General features: G+C 39.3%; 1 protein-coding gene across 1 annotated transcript; it reads right to left on the bottom strand.

The window, feature by feature from the left end:
- Nucleotides 1-721: 721 nt before the first annotated feature.
- LOC120736477 (glucagon-like peptide 2 receptor) lies at nucleotides 722-14,861 on the bottom strand. Its single transcript, XM_040036628.1, has 14 exons — nucleotides 14,240-14,861; nucleotides 10,731-10,953; nucleotides 7,551-7,647; nucleotides 7,369-7,473; nucleotides 6,223-6,344; nucleotides 5,902-6,008; nucleotides 5,067-5,223; nucleotides 4,792-4,951; nucleotides 3,395-3,455; nucleotides 3,246-3,312; nucleotides 2,868-2,956; nucleotides 2,406-2,544; nucleotides 2,267-2,308; nucleotides 722-1,090 (listed from the first exon to the last, which is right to left on the bottom strand). Exons 2-14 carry the CDS (start codon nucleotides 10,806-10,808, stop codon nucleotides 722-724), a joined length of 1,593 nt encoding a protein of 530 aa, XP_039892562.1. The 5' UTR covers nucleotides 10,809-10,953; nucleotides 14,240-14,861.
- Between the last annotated feature and the right edge of the window lie 310 nt (nucleotides 14,862-15,171).

The following is a 15,171-nucleotide window of genomic DNA, read 5'->3' as shown; positions in this document are numbered from 1 at the left end:
TTGTGACACTACATGTACAAATCATCTTATAGTTTTACTGTACCTGTACATCACCTTTGATACATATTGAGCTTCACAAGAATAGAAAACATGAAAAGCCTGCAAAACATTCTGCACACATTCACATTAAAACAACAAATACATTGTATTTATACACACAATTCAATCCAAATGTATCATATGGATATTTATAACTGGCCTGACATATTATATTGTGTAAATAAAACAGAGAAATGCTTAACACTGCTGTTTGTGTATAGGATAACTTTAACTGTGCGAGTACTAATATCAAAGGTGAACATTACGTGCCTGCAATTGTGTGGAATTCACTGAATACTGTAAGTACATAAGAATCTGATTAATGGATTTATAGCCATGGATGAAGCTTGTATATCTTAGTGGCTGGGAATGCAGCAGGATAAATTGTCTTCTGGTGAATTTAGAGTAAACACGTTCTATACTGCAAGTTTGTAAAATTCACCCTGAATGAAAAAAAATCTATTTTATTTCGAAGAATGCTCTAATTAGAATCTCAATGCAAACGTTTTCTCACAGGGTGTCTGTTAACCTCTTCTCCATACATTTAAACTTCCTGCCCATTGTGCAGTTATGTCTACCTTGGTGTCCCCTTAGTCAGCGAAGGCCTGGGGACTGAGGATTTGGACCACTGCTCTGAAACAAGTTTTCTGGTTGGTGATCCAATCTTGAAAACGTATGTATATCAGAATTCACTCTCTTCCAGAATCTCTTCCATGGTTTCCCCAAGCGTCATCTCACCATCGCTACTGGATAGACTCTTCCTGGTGAGGAACTCAAGTCCTGTCACATCATAGCCATTCAGCGCTTGACCTTTAACTTCTCCTTTTCCAAGTACTCTGCCTCTGCCGTGCACAGCCACCTGGAGCAGGTGGGGGTGCATTGTTGAAATGCCGCCCTCGTCATAGGAGTCACTTTGCCGAGAGCACCGCGGATGATGTCCTCGAGTACATTTCCACAGGTGCTTCAGGGGCATTCCCCGAAAACAGGTCCTGACCTTGAAGTGGTTGGTGAACAAGAAGAGCTGCCAGCGCTTTTTTAGTTCAGCTTGTACCTAAAGATAAAGGTTCCCAGTTATAGCAGTCCATTAGGCATATATTTACATACATGTACATAATGGCACGTAGCTTCGGATTTATACTTTTTGGAGTTGCTGCAAGTTACTGACTGCCTTGTACGCAAGTTGTTTGAAAATCACAAGATTTTCAGAAAACTTAACCTCTGATTTCTGGCCTTGAGATCAATGTCACTGCAATTTAATCTTGTCCAACATTTTTTATTAGATGCACCAATGGCATCAAGTTGAAAATCTTAGGCGACTTAATTCTTGAGCTGTCACATTCACAAGATTTTTTAGAAACCTCTAACCAAAGTTGGGTTACAAATCTTTGTGTGTCTTGGGCCATTTGACCTCAATAAATCACATGATAGGGTGGGGCTAGGTTTCACAATGGGTTCACCCGAAACCTCGGCTGATTGTGACCCACATCTGTTTTCACACCTTGTGTGATTAGGTAGAGGATCAATAGTGGGTCCATGACCCTGTTGGGGGACACTCTCATAGGGCTTAAACTGTGGCACCCTCCACCAGTTGCTCTTAGAACTGAAGAAGCTTCTCAGATGAAACGTCTTCAAGAAACTTAAAGAGGTCCAGACACTTTTTTCCAAGCACCTTAGACTACGATGACCTGGATGACTGAGAACCTTCACAGACAGTTAGTATAATTTAAAAATGGCCCATGTATTTGTTACACGCATCCGTTACACTCCTCTGACTGGCCAATTATCTCATTTGTTGGTTTCAAGTGTTATTAGTTGGGGCGGGGGGGCTGTGGTAGTTCACGGTTTATGGTCACCACTTTCCCTTGTGAACAATTGTTCTTGCACGCTCCACTTTGGTGTTATTTTGATTAGTTGTGCACCTCATGATTTTTTTTCAATGAGGATACTATCTTGTCAGTCATTACCTTGTTCAGTGATATGTCACTATAGAAGCTCAGAGAACCTCAGACCATAGAGGCTAATGTACTACAAGCTGGGGTTATATTATGAAGTACAAGCAGGTCTGCTAAACTGCAGAAACTGAAGAAAGAAGCTTTAAAGCTTTCAGGCAACAAAACAAGAACTTGTGCATTTTAAATTTATTTTTTTGTTAAGTTTTCAGTTCTTACTATACAATTTTCCTGATATCAAAACTGCATTTATTGTAACTGACAAAAGAAAAACATACCTCTCCATTAGCAAAGCAGTACAGAACAGCTACCAAGAACCCCTAAAAAAAGATTGTACGCAACAAATAGCAGTTATAATGCAGTTTTAGAACAAAATAAAATTCTCATCAGGTGGATAATTTGTATTAGGGGTGTTACCTGGAATGAGCTGAGGGTGAGGTTGACAAAGTTCCGAGCATAGCGACTGCTTCCATCTACACACTCGTCTATCAGCACAGTGAAGACTACTTCATGGATTCCAAGCAGAGGAATCAGCACCAGTGTTGCTCTGGCCAAGCTAAACAAATACATACATTGAGAATGAGTATGAGAATTTTTAGAGTGGAGTTAGATTTAAAAAGAGCAAAGGATAAGGGAATAAGAAACATTATATAACCTGTGCATACATTTATATGCATGATTTTCCCTCATGGTGTGACATTTATGGTCAGAGCTGTGGGGGTGACATTTGAATTTGTGCTGCACATGGTGAGTGATTAACATTTAAATGGTAAGCCAGGAGTCTGCTGTACCAGTTTAAGAATAAGACTTTGGAAACAGTTCTCAAGGTCAAGCTTGTTTCCTGACATTTAGACGGGGAAGCAGTAAAATCTTAAATACCTGTATCTGTAGTCGGTAAATTTCACCTGATCTGCTTTCAGCTTGGACAGCAGCAACATCAGAATCTTAATGAAGATAAAGAAAATAACCTGCAATATACAACAAAAGCAGGTTTAAATGAAATGCACATTAAAAAAGACTAAAAGTGTGTTGGAAATGCTTCAAAGTAAGAAGATGGCTAATATCATTCATACTTGTGACTATAGTAGCATCATATCACATGCCAACACGAGGCATAAACCATTACATGGAGAAAATTAGGGGGAAAGTAACTAATTAATTAAGCACCACTGGAGCCACATGACATATCTGTAACCAATGTGACTGTGCTATGGTTCTTTGAAAAGTGTGTAGAGGTTGTTGAGAAACTTGACTTACTAACACTGATAAAGTGATCGGGCCCTTTATGATCCACCAGAACCCTCTGTTAATAATGGACCAGCATCTAAGGAATAAAGGGTTTACGAGTCAAGCAGCAATCTGTTAAACTGATTATTTTAATATAAAACATGTATTGAGAGACTTACTCTGTGTTTTCATATAAAATCTTGACCACTGTCCATGGTGTCACAAACAAGGCCGGAGTTCCTGAAACACCAATGACATGAGATGGTAGTTGAAACTGGAGCATTTCAGATTAACAGATCACACTTAAGTGCACATGAATCAAACTACACAAGAAGACGCTATCGCTCACAGTTTTGAAGCACTACAAGTGCATGAAACCTTCACTGCCACGGGAAATGTTTCTGACTTGGACAAATAATCCTGCTAACAGATGAAACCCATTCAGTTTTTACCCACATGGAGAGAACCGATGCAACCACAGAGATAACATGCTAACTCCACAGACAGCAAGCAGTCTCAAACCCAGAACCTTAGTTAACCACTGCACCATTGTGGAGTTAACATGATGAAATACCTAACTTAACATTTAATTCAACCATATATAGCTACTGCCTTGATCCAGTTCTTTATACTGGCAACCCTTTCTTGGATATCTGTGACTGTAATGGTTACTGGACCCTGTTCTGGGAGGTTGATGTGGTCTTGTCTCAGATCCACGAGCCATAGTTGGCTAATCTCCCCCCGTGCTACCTTGATCTTAGCCTCTAGTCGCATTCTCCATGGAGGGTATTGCTCCTTGTGGCTGTTCAACTTGTAGCCAAGCATCTCACTGATCACTGCTGCCGTAGTGTAGATCAGCTTGTTAGTCTCGGTAATAGTGGCGGTAAGTATTGTCCATCGTGCTGCATTCACATCATCTAGTAGGTCTTCTGAGGGTACTTCACGTAGTCTTGGAGGATCCACGTTTCAAGCTTTGCCATGATTCTGTCTTTCAGGTCAGTTCCTCTCGTACTCAACAATCCTTCTTCATTCACACTTTGGGCTTGGTACCCAATCTCGGGTGGGGGTGATGCTATCTCTCCCCTGACCTGCCATCCTGGCTCCCCCTTGCTGTAGCATGTGTGTTGTACCTCATCAATCTCTAGCTATGACAGCATTCCCTTCTTCCGAAAGTTGGAGCACTGAGCTACATTATTTCGCCGTCAATGTGGATGTTTGGTATCGAAGATTCCATCGGTCCCTTCATGTAACCCCAGTCAGCTTCTTCAGCCATAAGTGTGACCCATGTCAGGGCCTGGTGCTGTCCAACTCTTCATACTGGCAAACCTTTCTTGGATGTCTGTCACTGTGATGGTTTATGGACCCTGTTCAGGGAGGTTGCTGTGGTCTGCTCTCAGATCCACGAGCCATAGTTGGCTAACCTCCCTCCATGCTACCATGTTCATTTGTTTGTTCATTCTTGTGTGAACATGTTAATATGGCCACGTCCTTGACTTATCTGGACAAAAGTGAGCTTTGGGCTCAGGTTACTTCCTAATATAAAAGCATACACACAAATAGTTCATGTATGACTCACCCCATCCTAGCAGCATGTATTTCTTCAGCAGACACCTCTTGGTCAGCACAGCAGTGAAGAGCAGCGTATGAAGGAAAATGGCCTCCACCAAAAGCCAGAAGTAGTTACAGGCCACAAAGTACTCCATGCACACCTTGGACAATCTGCACATTATCACTATCTGTTAAAGTGTAAGTTTCAGGTAGATTAGTCTCAGAACTGTATCCACTGAAAACCACAAACAAATAAGAAGACATTATGAACAGTCTTTAGAAAAAACACCATGGTTAGTGTACCGGAGAGCTCGAGTAGGTGTTCCATCCAGGGTCGTCCTTTGGTAGGTTGGAATACATGATGTGCATTATGATCTCCTTAGAAAGGATAGCTGCAGCTCTCAGGATGAATGACACAAACAGATTCATATGGATGTAGTTCCTGGTACAGTGGAGCTTCCTGGTAAGAAGATACAGAAGCAATTTGAAAAAGCCATTGATCCTTCTTGTGCAACTGTAAAAGCATTACTGAGGGCACATGACATAACATAAGTGGAAATGAAAAATGCTCTTGGTTCTCACAGGTACATGGAAATGTTTGTGGCTTTTAATGTAATTAAAAATGATAACTTGTCTCCACAGGCTTGTAAATATCTCTTCCTAGTGGGTAACTGTCAAGTCCTGTAATCCTCTGCATAAAATCAATGCAGTTGAAGTTAATAAGTCCATCCTATATTTTGCTAGTGGTATAACAGAATTATAGAAGCTGTATCCTGCCGAGTGGAAACAGAATGTTGTAGATGTTTTTAGGCCTAGAGGATATCTTCAGTTACCATCCAAATGTAGTGCCAAAATGTAGCATCCATATTGCAACTGAAGTCTGTGGAGATCTGTTAAAAAACTTCCAGCTTTTGTTTCCTTTACGTAAAGCAAGTATGCCAGGTTTACTAAATATGGCAGCTCTATACATGTGAACTACGGTCTACAGTTGGCAGCTAGACTCTATAATGATCTAGTAAAAAATGTTATCATGTTATCATACACAAGATCTGATGACCAAAGGTTCAAAGTTAATACCAAAGTTGTCATAAATCTTTATAAACTTTATTTTTCTGAACATTAAAAAATTGTTTCAAACCTTAGCATGCCCATTAGCAGAGTGGCTAATATGAGAGACACCAAAGACAAGGAGTAGCCAATGACAGAGATGAGCCTGAGGGCTGTATGACGCAGCATTTCATCCTCCTGGAAACAGATATAATTACACAATAAAACTGACGGAGGCAATGCTACACTTCTTTAGCACAAAAATTCTGATTAAGGACAATCAAGAAAATAATCCCTTATAGTCTTTCTAGAACTTTTACGCCTAGAGAAAGAAACAAATTGCAAAATAGAGACCTCGCTTTCAGCGTTAAAACCTAAAGGGAAACTATGTAATACACACCCTTTCCCTCACCTTGTCTTTAAAGTAATGGTGCTCCTCACACTCTGAGACATCCCTCCAGGGCTCGGAGGAGTTCTCCATTTGTCGCCATCTCCCATTTTCCAAGCATTCTCTATGTGCGCTCCTAGAATTGTCTGGAGGTAAATGGAAGAAACATGGATGGGCATTATTTCCTCTGACAGCTCAGTGAGAAAAAAGGCTGACTTGGAGGGGAGATAATTACTTTACGTTTATTGTTTTGTATTTATTCTGGGTAGGCAGTTCTTCTCCTTGGAAGAAGAGGTCAAGAATTCAAACTTCATTGTGATGTATTCTATAAAGAGCACATCTTTATATTCAGTCTTTCATAAAGTTTCTAAATATGAGGGACATACTGGAAAAATGTCATCTGATGTTTTACACATTAAACTACTCATTTTGGCCAAAATTAGAGGGGTAGCAGTCTATGCTCACATTTATTTTTCCCTAAGGGACTGTGTCACTTACAGTTCAACAATTTAGCATGAAATTATATCAAAATTGAATCGTGCTCAGTTATAACAATGGTTATTTGAAGCTGGGAAATTTTGTATTACTTCTGCATGTATAGTTCCTCCTGTCTTACTATCGAGAAAATAATTGCATGGAAAATTCAACTTGAATAAAACTGACTTAAAATTGCACAAAAAAATTACATGCACTTTAAACACACACATACACACAAACATAAAATAACGACAAATTTACTCCGATCATTGTGAAGTGAAATTGTGGCATTATGACAGCCCTAAATGCAACCTGTGCTTTTTTCCATGGTTAATAAAGAATACAAGAATTCTTTATTAACCTACAACTATTGGCAAAAACATGAAAAATGTTATTTCAGTATATATTTAAGAGAAGAAGCATCTTAAATTGTGTAACAGTGGGTTACAGCTCAGGACAGAGTTCCGAGAGTTTATTATGACCATTAGGCAATAATACTGTGACTATGTTTCTTCTTTTTCACGTTTAAAGTGTGACTGTGTAATTAGATGTTTTGATTTTGACATTTAAATGCACTGTAAAATTCGTATGCTTTTTGCTGCATTCTTGTGACTAATGAACAAAGTATGCATAATACAGTTTTTAAAAATTTGTGCACTCCTATGTGATTTGTTTCGGATAAAACAACATTACCGTCACTGATCCACGGTAAGAAAGACGGACAGGGGACGGACACATTTCCAGGAGAAGAGTGGGGCCAACACACAAACATGTCAAACGCTCCTTTGCAGTAGTTTCCTGCAATAAAAATAATGCTTGAGGATTTTGTAAAGGTAATAAAAAATGACAAATATGAAGGCTTGCAGAAGGCTTACCAGTTATTGAGAGTGCACTCGCTACCAGAGTTTTATTGCAGTTCTTCGAGTATTCATTCCGCTTAGCAATCAGACTTTCAAGCAGTGAACCTGTTACCTTCCATTCAGATGGAGAAAGAAGTGAGAGAAAAACTGTTATTTGATAGGTTTTCGCTCAGGATGATATCTGGGAAAGAATTGTTTAAGATGCTTATATAAAAGACCACATAAACAATACATCGTAGAAAACGCTGATCATTTGACTTATTGGTTTTTATCAGGGGAACATCTTTATTGGTATTGAAATTCATGGACTCCAAACTCTCTCAAATTTGCCCACTACAACAAAAATTAAAAAATAACAGTTAAAATTTAATTAAAAGTCTAACAGACAAGTTGTGTGAATAACATTTTGGAATATAGTTAATCACGAGAAGAAAAGACAACCCATCATTTTAAAAGTAACTTTCACTTAGGGGCGATCGTGACTCAAGAGTTGGGAGTTCGCCTTGTAATCAGAAGGTTGCCGGTTCGAGCCCCGACAGTCTCGGTTGTTGTGTCCTTGGGCAAGACACTTCACCCATTGCCTACTGGTGGTGGTCAGAGGGCCCGGTGACGCCAGTGTCCGGCAGCCTCGCCTCTGTCAGTGCGCCCCAGGGTGGCTGTGGCTACAATGTAGCTGCCATCACCAGTGTGTGAATGGGTGGATGACTGGTTGTGTAAAGCGCTTTGGGGTCCTTAGAGACTAGTAAAGCGCTATACAAATACAGGCCATTTACTAAAATTGTTTAATTATGAGTGTTTTCAAATGTGTCCAGATGTGAGACGCTGTCTTTTTCTTTTACCGAGGCACGCTTACACATAAGGATGTTTTCCTAATGACTTCTCTAACTGACTAACTGCACCATCTTATGGCACACACTTGTGTTACATGAAAGTAAAGATGAGTTTTAAACTTAAGATATTAGTTCAACACAATACCAAATGTAGATGTCTAGAACATGAAGTTATGGTGTTGTTTCTTCAGATTGTTGTAGTTCAATTTCGGAGGTTTTAAATATTTCTAAGTGCAGCATTTTAAAAAAGAACCTCTAACCAAGCTCAGGAAGGCCAACAGGGGTAACATGTATTAAAGTTCATCTATAAGATTCAGTTTAATCTTCATTTTAATGAGGTTTGAAACACCTTCTGTGACACAAACATTTTCTTTGTTTTCATGTCCTTTACAACATTCGTGTTTTGTTAGTGGCATTTTCTTATTATTAATAATGTGCCAGCAAACATGACTGTGTGTGCCTACAGGTCCAACAATAGTTTTGGGGTGTCTACATGGGTTTTCTATGAGTAAACCTAGTATAAATTGTCCACCAAAAAACCCTATTAGGAGACCAGAGGGGTGAAACTACTGTCTGGTCTGCATGGACCAGCCTGGAGGCTATTTCCAAGCAACCATGTGACATACTATATATTGCATATGTTTTTCAGCTGACACTGGGATGAGCCAAGTTTGTTAATACAAATATCTAATCAGTCGATTACACTGCAGCACATCAATGCTTTTAAACATGTAGACATGGAAAACAGAACCTGCTGAAGTTCAAACCCAGCATCAGAACGTGGAACAAAGGCAAATTAGGGACTCTGAATGTGCCATGGTTGTTGGTGAAAAGAACTTTAGATCTGCTGAGACTTTCCTGCATAATCATCTCAAGAAAATATTTAGTAAGCAGTAGTTCTCTGTGCAAAAACGCCTCTTTGATGCCAGAGGAGAATGGCTAGCGTGCATTGAGCTGACAGGACTGTATGCCAAAGAGCATACACAATGCATTGATCCTTAAAACGGCTGCAACACCTGAAGACCACCCAGTGTACCACTCCAGTCAACGAGAAGGCAACGATGATTGAAAAAACTGATCTGAGGCGTCATCATCATATGATTCATTTATGTATTTAAGTGAATGCTTAGTATCCTGTGTGATCATTGCATATTTACCATATTAAGTTCCTCAGAAGGAGTTTATGAAAGGAGCACAGTTTAATTTTAAGTTTTTGCTAATTAATTTTGCTTCCAATTAAGTGAAAATTAAATCAATTGTTCAATAATATGAAAGTTTATTTATTCATTCATTCATTGCTGATTAAATTACAGCGATTTACAGTTAGCTACAGTCATTTAATTGAATTGTCTATTTAATTTAATGATTGCAAGATTGAATCTTTCACAGTATCTGCAGCCTGCAGATGAAGGCACTATTGCAGTATCCTTTTTTATCCACTTGGTGGGAGTATTTAATCAGGAGCAGCATCTGTGACTGTGGGAACATTTTCATCTTTGTTTAATCTTCAATTGATACATGCAATTTATCAACCTGGCTCACTGCATTAGTGCCATGCCTTCAGCAATGCAAACACACACCTGTGTATTTATTCCTGCCTCAGTGACATATACAGAGTGTATAGTTGTGCCCTGAGCTGGGTCATAAATTTTAATTCCCCCTTAATTTGCTTTCATTAGTGAGACGTCAGCATTTCCTGTATTTGAGACCCCGTCTTTTATAGATGATATCTAGCTCACCTATCTTATCTTGGTTGAACACTTCCAAGCTTCACATCAAAATGAGAGCAACAGCTGAACTAGGCAACCGCCTGTGCCGCTCAGAATGTCCCATGTGAGCCAGCTGATAGAGCGTTTTGACTCTCTGAGGGTTGTCTTGTCAAAAACCCATCCAGAGGAATATAAGGAATAGCTGTCTCACTGTCTTCTCTCTTGTCTCCTGTGGGCCTAAACCTCCTTTAAACTCAAACACAGGCTCCAACCCCCCCCCTAAAAAACCCAAAACCTTTCAAGGACTCAGATGTTAGTTTTGCTTTAAGTTCTTTCAACAACAACAACAACAATAAATCTAGATTATCATTTCAAGAATAGCAAGTTGGTTGAGCACGTTGCTAAAGGCAAGTAAACGCTGCAGAAAATACATAAAAGCCCGACGGATCACACAATGCATTATATATGTCTCCACAGACAACTGTTAGCTGTCATTGTTACTGTTATTTTGTGCTGCAAAATGATCGTTTGAACCAAATATAGAAGACGTTTCCATTAAGTGTGACGCAGCTCTCACACTCAGTGATAAATACTGCTTTTCTGTCCGGTTATAATTTCACAGAAAAGCCTCAAATGTGTGTGTATGTACAGTTTACCTGATGGCTGTAGATGATAAAGAGCAGTGTGAGCAGGAGTTTGGTCCTCTTGTTCCAGGCTGGCATTGGAGCCGGCATGGCTCTGTGTTCACATTGAAATCAATTGGTGTCTGGTCTCTTGGCTTTCCTGCCACCTCATGCCTTTCGCTTTGGCTTGTCGGGCCTCTCACTCATCCTTGCTTTAGCGCCGTACTTCCTTTTTTGCACTGCTGTTCCAGCTTCACTGCATCAAAAAGAGTGGATTTGAACCTGACCTCCTTCCAAGAAACTCTGAAAATTTTGTTACGACGGAAGGATGATTTGAAAGAATTGTGCTCAAAGCTGGTCTCCCACCTATACCAGTTATCCTTAGAGTTCCTTAGATCCAGCAAATGCTTCCACTCTAGTTCTTCAATTAGCTACTATATTACTTTTTAATAACAGATTTCATGGAGGGTAAAACCAAGTTCTCATCTGTTCACGAAGAGCTCTGGGACTGAGGTGGATCTGTCTGTGCTCCCTATAGATACAGAGCAGCTGAACACGCCTGTGGATCCTCACCGACAGATTGCCTCTCCCACCCAGTCCTCCCCTAACCAATGAAGATAAGGCCCCAGAAGAGTATAAATGAACTAACTTTGCTGTCCAGGAAAACTGATCACACAGGAGTAAACTGGTCACACACTGTTGTACCAGCATTCACTGGGATTTCATGTGCATATGCACTGAAAAAAATCACAATGCACATACAAGCACAAGCAAATACCACCTTAACTTGTGACAAAAAGAGAAGACACAACTGCTCCCTTCTGTCTAACTAGCTCAAACAGTAACTGGGCATCACCCAGCATTTCTGACACTAATGGGGATCTAGTGTAAACTAACATCCACAGAAGCCAAACACAGACGAGCAAATTAGAGAGCAAAGAGCCAGGGTTGGTGCATTAAAAACCCATCTCAGTATATCATTAAGAATAAATCGCCTTGTGTAATTTATTTTTAATTGACAAAAGCTAATTTCACAATCAGAAAGGAAGTAGTAACAGTATTAGTTGACTAACCAATTAGCTAATTAAGCCACAACTTTCTCATGACTTTTTACAGCAGATAGAAAAAGCTTAAACAAAACGAGAGTTAAAATGTTATTACATCACATGGATCACAAAAAACCTTGCATATGATGAATTCTTATTTCATAACCTAATAATTGCATTCTGAATTTTCTCACTAACAAATAAATTCCATTTCAGTTCAGTTCAATTTGATTTTATTTAATAGCACCAATTTACAACAACAGCTGCCTCAAGGTGCTTGATGATGTATTAAAGCTGTATGTACGCATGCACGTACAGTCCTGTGAAAAAGCATTTGCTCTTTTGTGACCTCTTAGTTAATTGTATTTTAGAAGCAGTTACATGTTTCAGAACATTTTGATTTTAAACGAAGAAATGCAGTTTTAAAAATCTGATTTCATTTATTAAGGGAAAAAAGCTATCCAAACCTGCCAGACTGAAGTTAAAAAGTTGTGCCCAATCATAGATTAACTGTGATTAACCACATTTGTTGGAAAGCTCAATTTCACTAGCCACACCTAGGAGAGATTACTGTCTGACAAGGGAACCAGGCTAAAAGCCACAATCTAAAGAAACAGCTACGCAACAAAGACTTCAGTTTACTCCACAGTAAGAGTGATTATTCACAAACTTGGAGAAAACTTGGAACAGTGGTGAACCTTCCCAGGAGCGGCCGGCCTACTAAAATTACTACAAGAGCGCATGAATGACTCATCCAGGAGGTCACAAAAGAACTATGGAGAACATCTAAAGAGCTGCAGACGCCACTTGTCTCAGTTGAGGCCAGTAATCATGACACAACCACAAGAAAGAGGCTATGATTTTCCCCTAAGATTTTAGGAAAAATATTTTGTGAACTGATAAGACAAAAGTTACCTTTTGGAAGGTTTGAGTCCTGTTACATCTGGCATAAAACTTTTACAGCCTTTCAGAAAAAGAGACCAAGAGCACCAAACATGGTGGAGGTAGCAAGCAAGCAATTTATTTATAAAGCACTTTCGGATCAGCCCCCAGCTGAACACAAAGTGCTGTACACTTGACATGCCAGAAATGATACATTGAACATGTTAAAAAATTAAAAAAATAAAAAAATGAAAAAATAAAAATAATATCAAATAAAAAAAAATAAAAAAAAAGATGATTATTAAAATGACATTTAAAATAATAGGTAGTGTGATGTCTGCAGCACTTTGCTGAACGACTTGCTGCAACTGATGGGACCATGAATTCTGTTTATTACCAGAAAATCCTGAAGGAGAATTTTCCAGCCATCACTTTCTGTCCTGAAGAGCAAGTGTACTTGGGTTATGCAGCAGGACAATGATAGAAAACAGACCAGCAGGTCCACCTCTGAATAGCTAAAACAAACAAACAAACAAACAAACAAAAAGGTTTTGGAGCGGCTTAGTTGAAGTCTGGACTTAAATCCTATTGAGATGCTTTAGGACGTTTACAGGCCGTTTGAGTGTGTATGTAATCTCACACCACACATATACAAACATAATCACCAAAATTATCTAACAAAAGGAAGGTGAAATGAAGAGATATCCCAGGCAGCAAAGTGACTCCGAATGTGATATTTACCTATTTTCAACTTCAAGGAAAAACCTCAGATTTGTGTATTTGTTACATGTTAATTAGACTTTAAAGATTTACTGTAATATGAATGTGACAGGATCCATTTTAGAGAAAGCTTGGCAATACAGAGCTGTGGCTGAATGTGCACACTATGTGCCTGCAGACAGTAGAGATTAGGTTTAGACTAGAGGAAAAATACATCAGAATTTTCAGTGTAATTTGAAAGATTTAAATAGCAGTGTGCGGTCTCAAGCAGCAGACGTATGGCCTTAGGGTACTGGTGTGGAGGGATTCTCATTTATAGCTGGACAGCAGGAAGAGAAGAGGCTGTTGAAGAGGTAATGTGAGAGTTCAAATGTGGCCATTTCAAACCCACTTAATGGTCGAAACCTCTCCCATGGTTTGTGCTCTGGTTCCATTTATGAGAGCTTCACTAAACCTGAGAGCCACTTTGAGTCTTTTACCAAGAAAGTGATTGTGAGATAGCGATCTACTAGTAAAGGCAGTGGAGTAAAATGGATAAAATAACTGTATAAATCCCATTCTAGTAAGTCCAATTTTCTATTTTAGTTTTAGGAAATACACTGCTGGTTACATATCCAGAATTGGAATCAGTAAAATACAAACCATGTATACATTTACCCATAAAACACAAACATATTGATAGTGTAAATGCATGCTAAATGATCTGTTAAGGATTTACGACTGATTGCAACAGGACACTCTTTTCTAGACATTTGAAAACAAAGGTTAGGTGTGTATGTGAAGGTGTTAGATGTGGTTGTGGTATTCAGCAGTGACTGCTGTTGTCATGATAGTCACAGGAGAGTTCAAACGTTTAATTCACAAACTCTGGTTTGAATAAGAAAGTCGATATACCTGCAGTTTCAGTGAGTCAACTGAGGAGCACAGTCTCTGGCTCCCTTGAGACAATGAAGCTGGAAGGGTGAATTACATAGTTCAAAGTCCAAACTGAAGTAAATCCATGAGATGAGGTTCTGACAAAGGCAGCAAACTGAAGGGACGCACAATCAGGGATTCCTGGGAGATGAGAGTGTGAATCACCCGGAAAACAACAATTCTGAATATTTAGACTTACAAGCCCTAAATTACCACAAAGCCAAGCTGAACAGCCTGACAACGAGTAGCTCAAAAGCCAGTTAGGCAGAGGCAATGACACACAGGTGTGATGATGCAGTTGCTGCAGCCCCCGATCACACCTGCTCTCAAAGCCCAATCACACAAAGACCTGGGAGCAGAAGAGAGAGAGAAAGCGAGAGCAAAATTAGAGGGGCGGTGTACAGGGCTCCAGGTAACCATGGCACCTGTCAATTACTGCACAGTAAAGAACAACAGGACATGAGAAAGTGACTGGAGGAGATTTTTAAATAAACAAATGTGTTTCTTGTTTGGCCGACATTTTCAACTTTCTCTCATCGCCTCTACCACCAAAACACCAAGATGCTAACAATGGGAAATATATATGTTAATACTATTTATATTACACTGTCATATTATTTATGTTTTGTGAAAAAAACAACATGAAATTCTGAATATTTTTGGATGCAAACTTGTCATGGAATATGTATAAACACTGCATCCATAGCATTTCTGCAAAAACATCCTGCACAATGAAAAAAAATAGGGAGACATCAAGCGATGATGAGCTTGGTTGGTTGTTTCCAAACAACAGCTCAGCAGCAAGGAGATTTTCATCGTGTCAGTGCCCCCCCACTGACACCAAGCATGTTATCTATCTATACTATATCTATAGGCATTACGGCTAAAATGCTAGCAAATACCGTTTTGCT

This window comes from Simochromis diagramma, unplaced genomic scaffold (assembly GCF_900408965.1).
Source record: "Simochromis diagramma unplaced genomic scaffold, fSimDia1.1 OVJJ01000371.1, whole genome shotgun sequence".
Lineage (NCBI taxonomy): Eukaryota > Metazoa > Chordata > Actinopteri > Cichliformes > Cichlidae > Simochromis > Simochromis diagramma.
The sequence above is the reverse complement of the archived record's forward strand: the minus strand, read 5'-3'. Positions and strand labels throughout refer to the sequence as shown.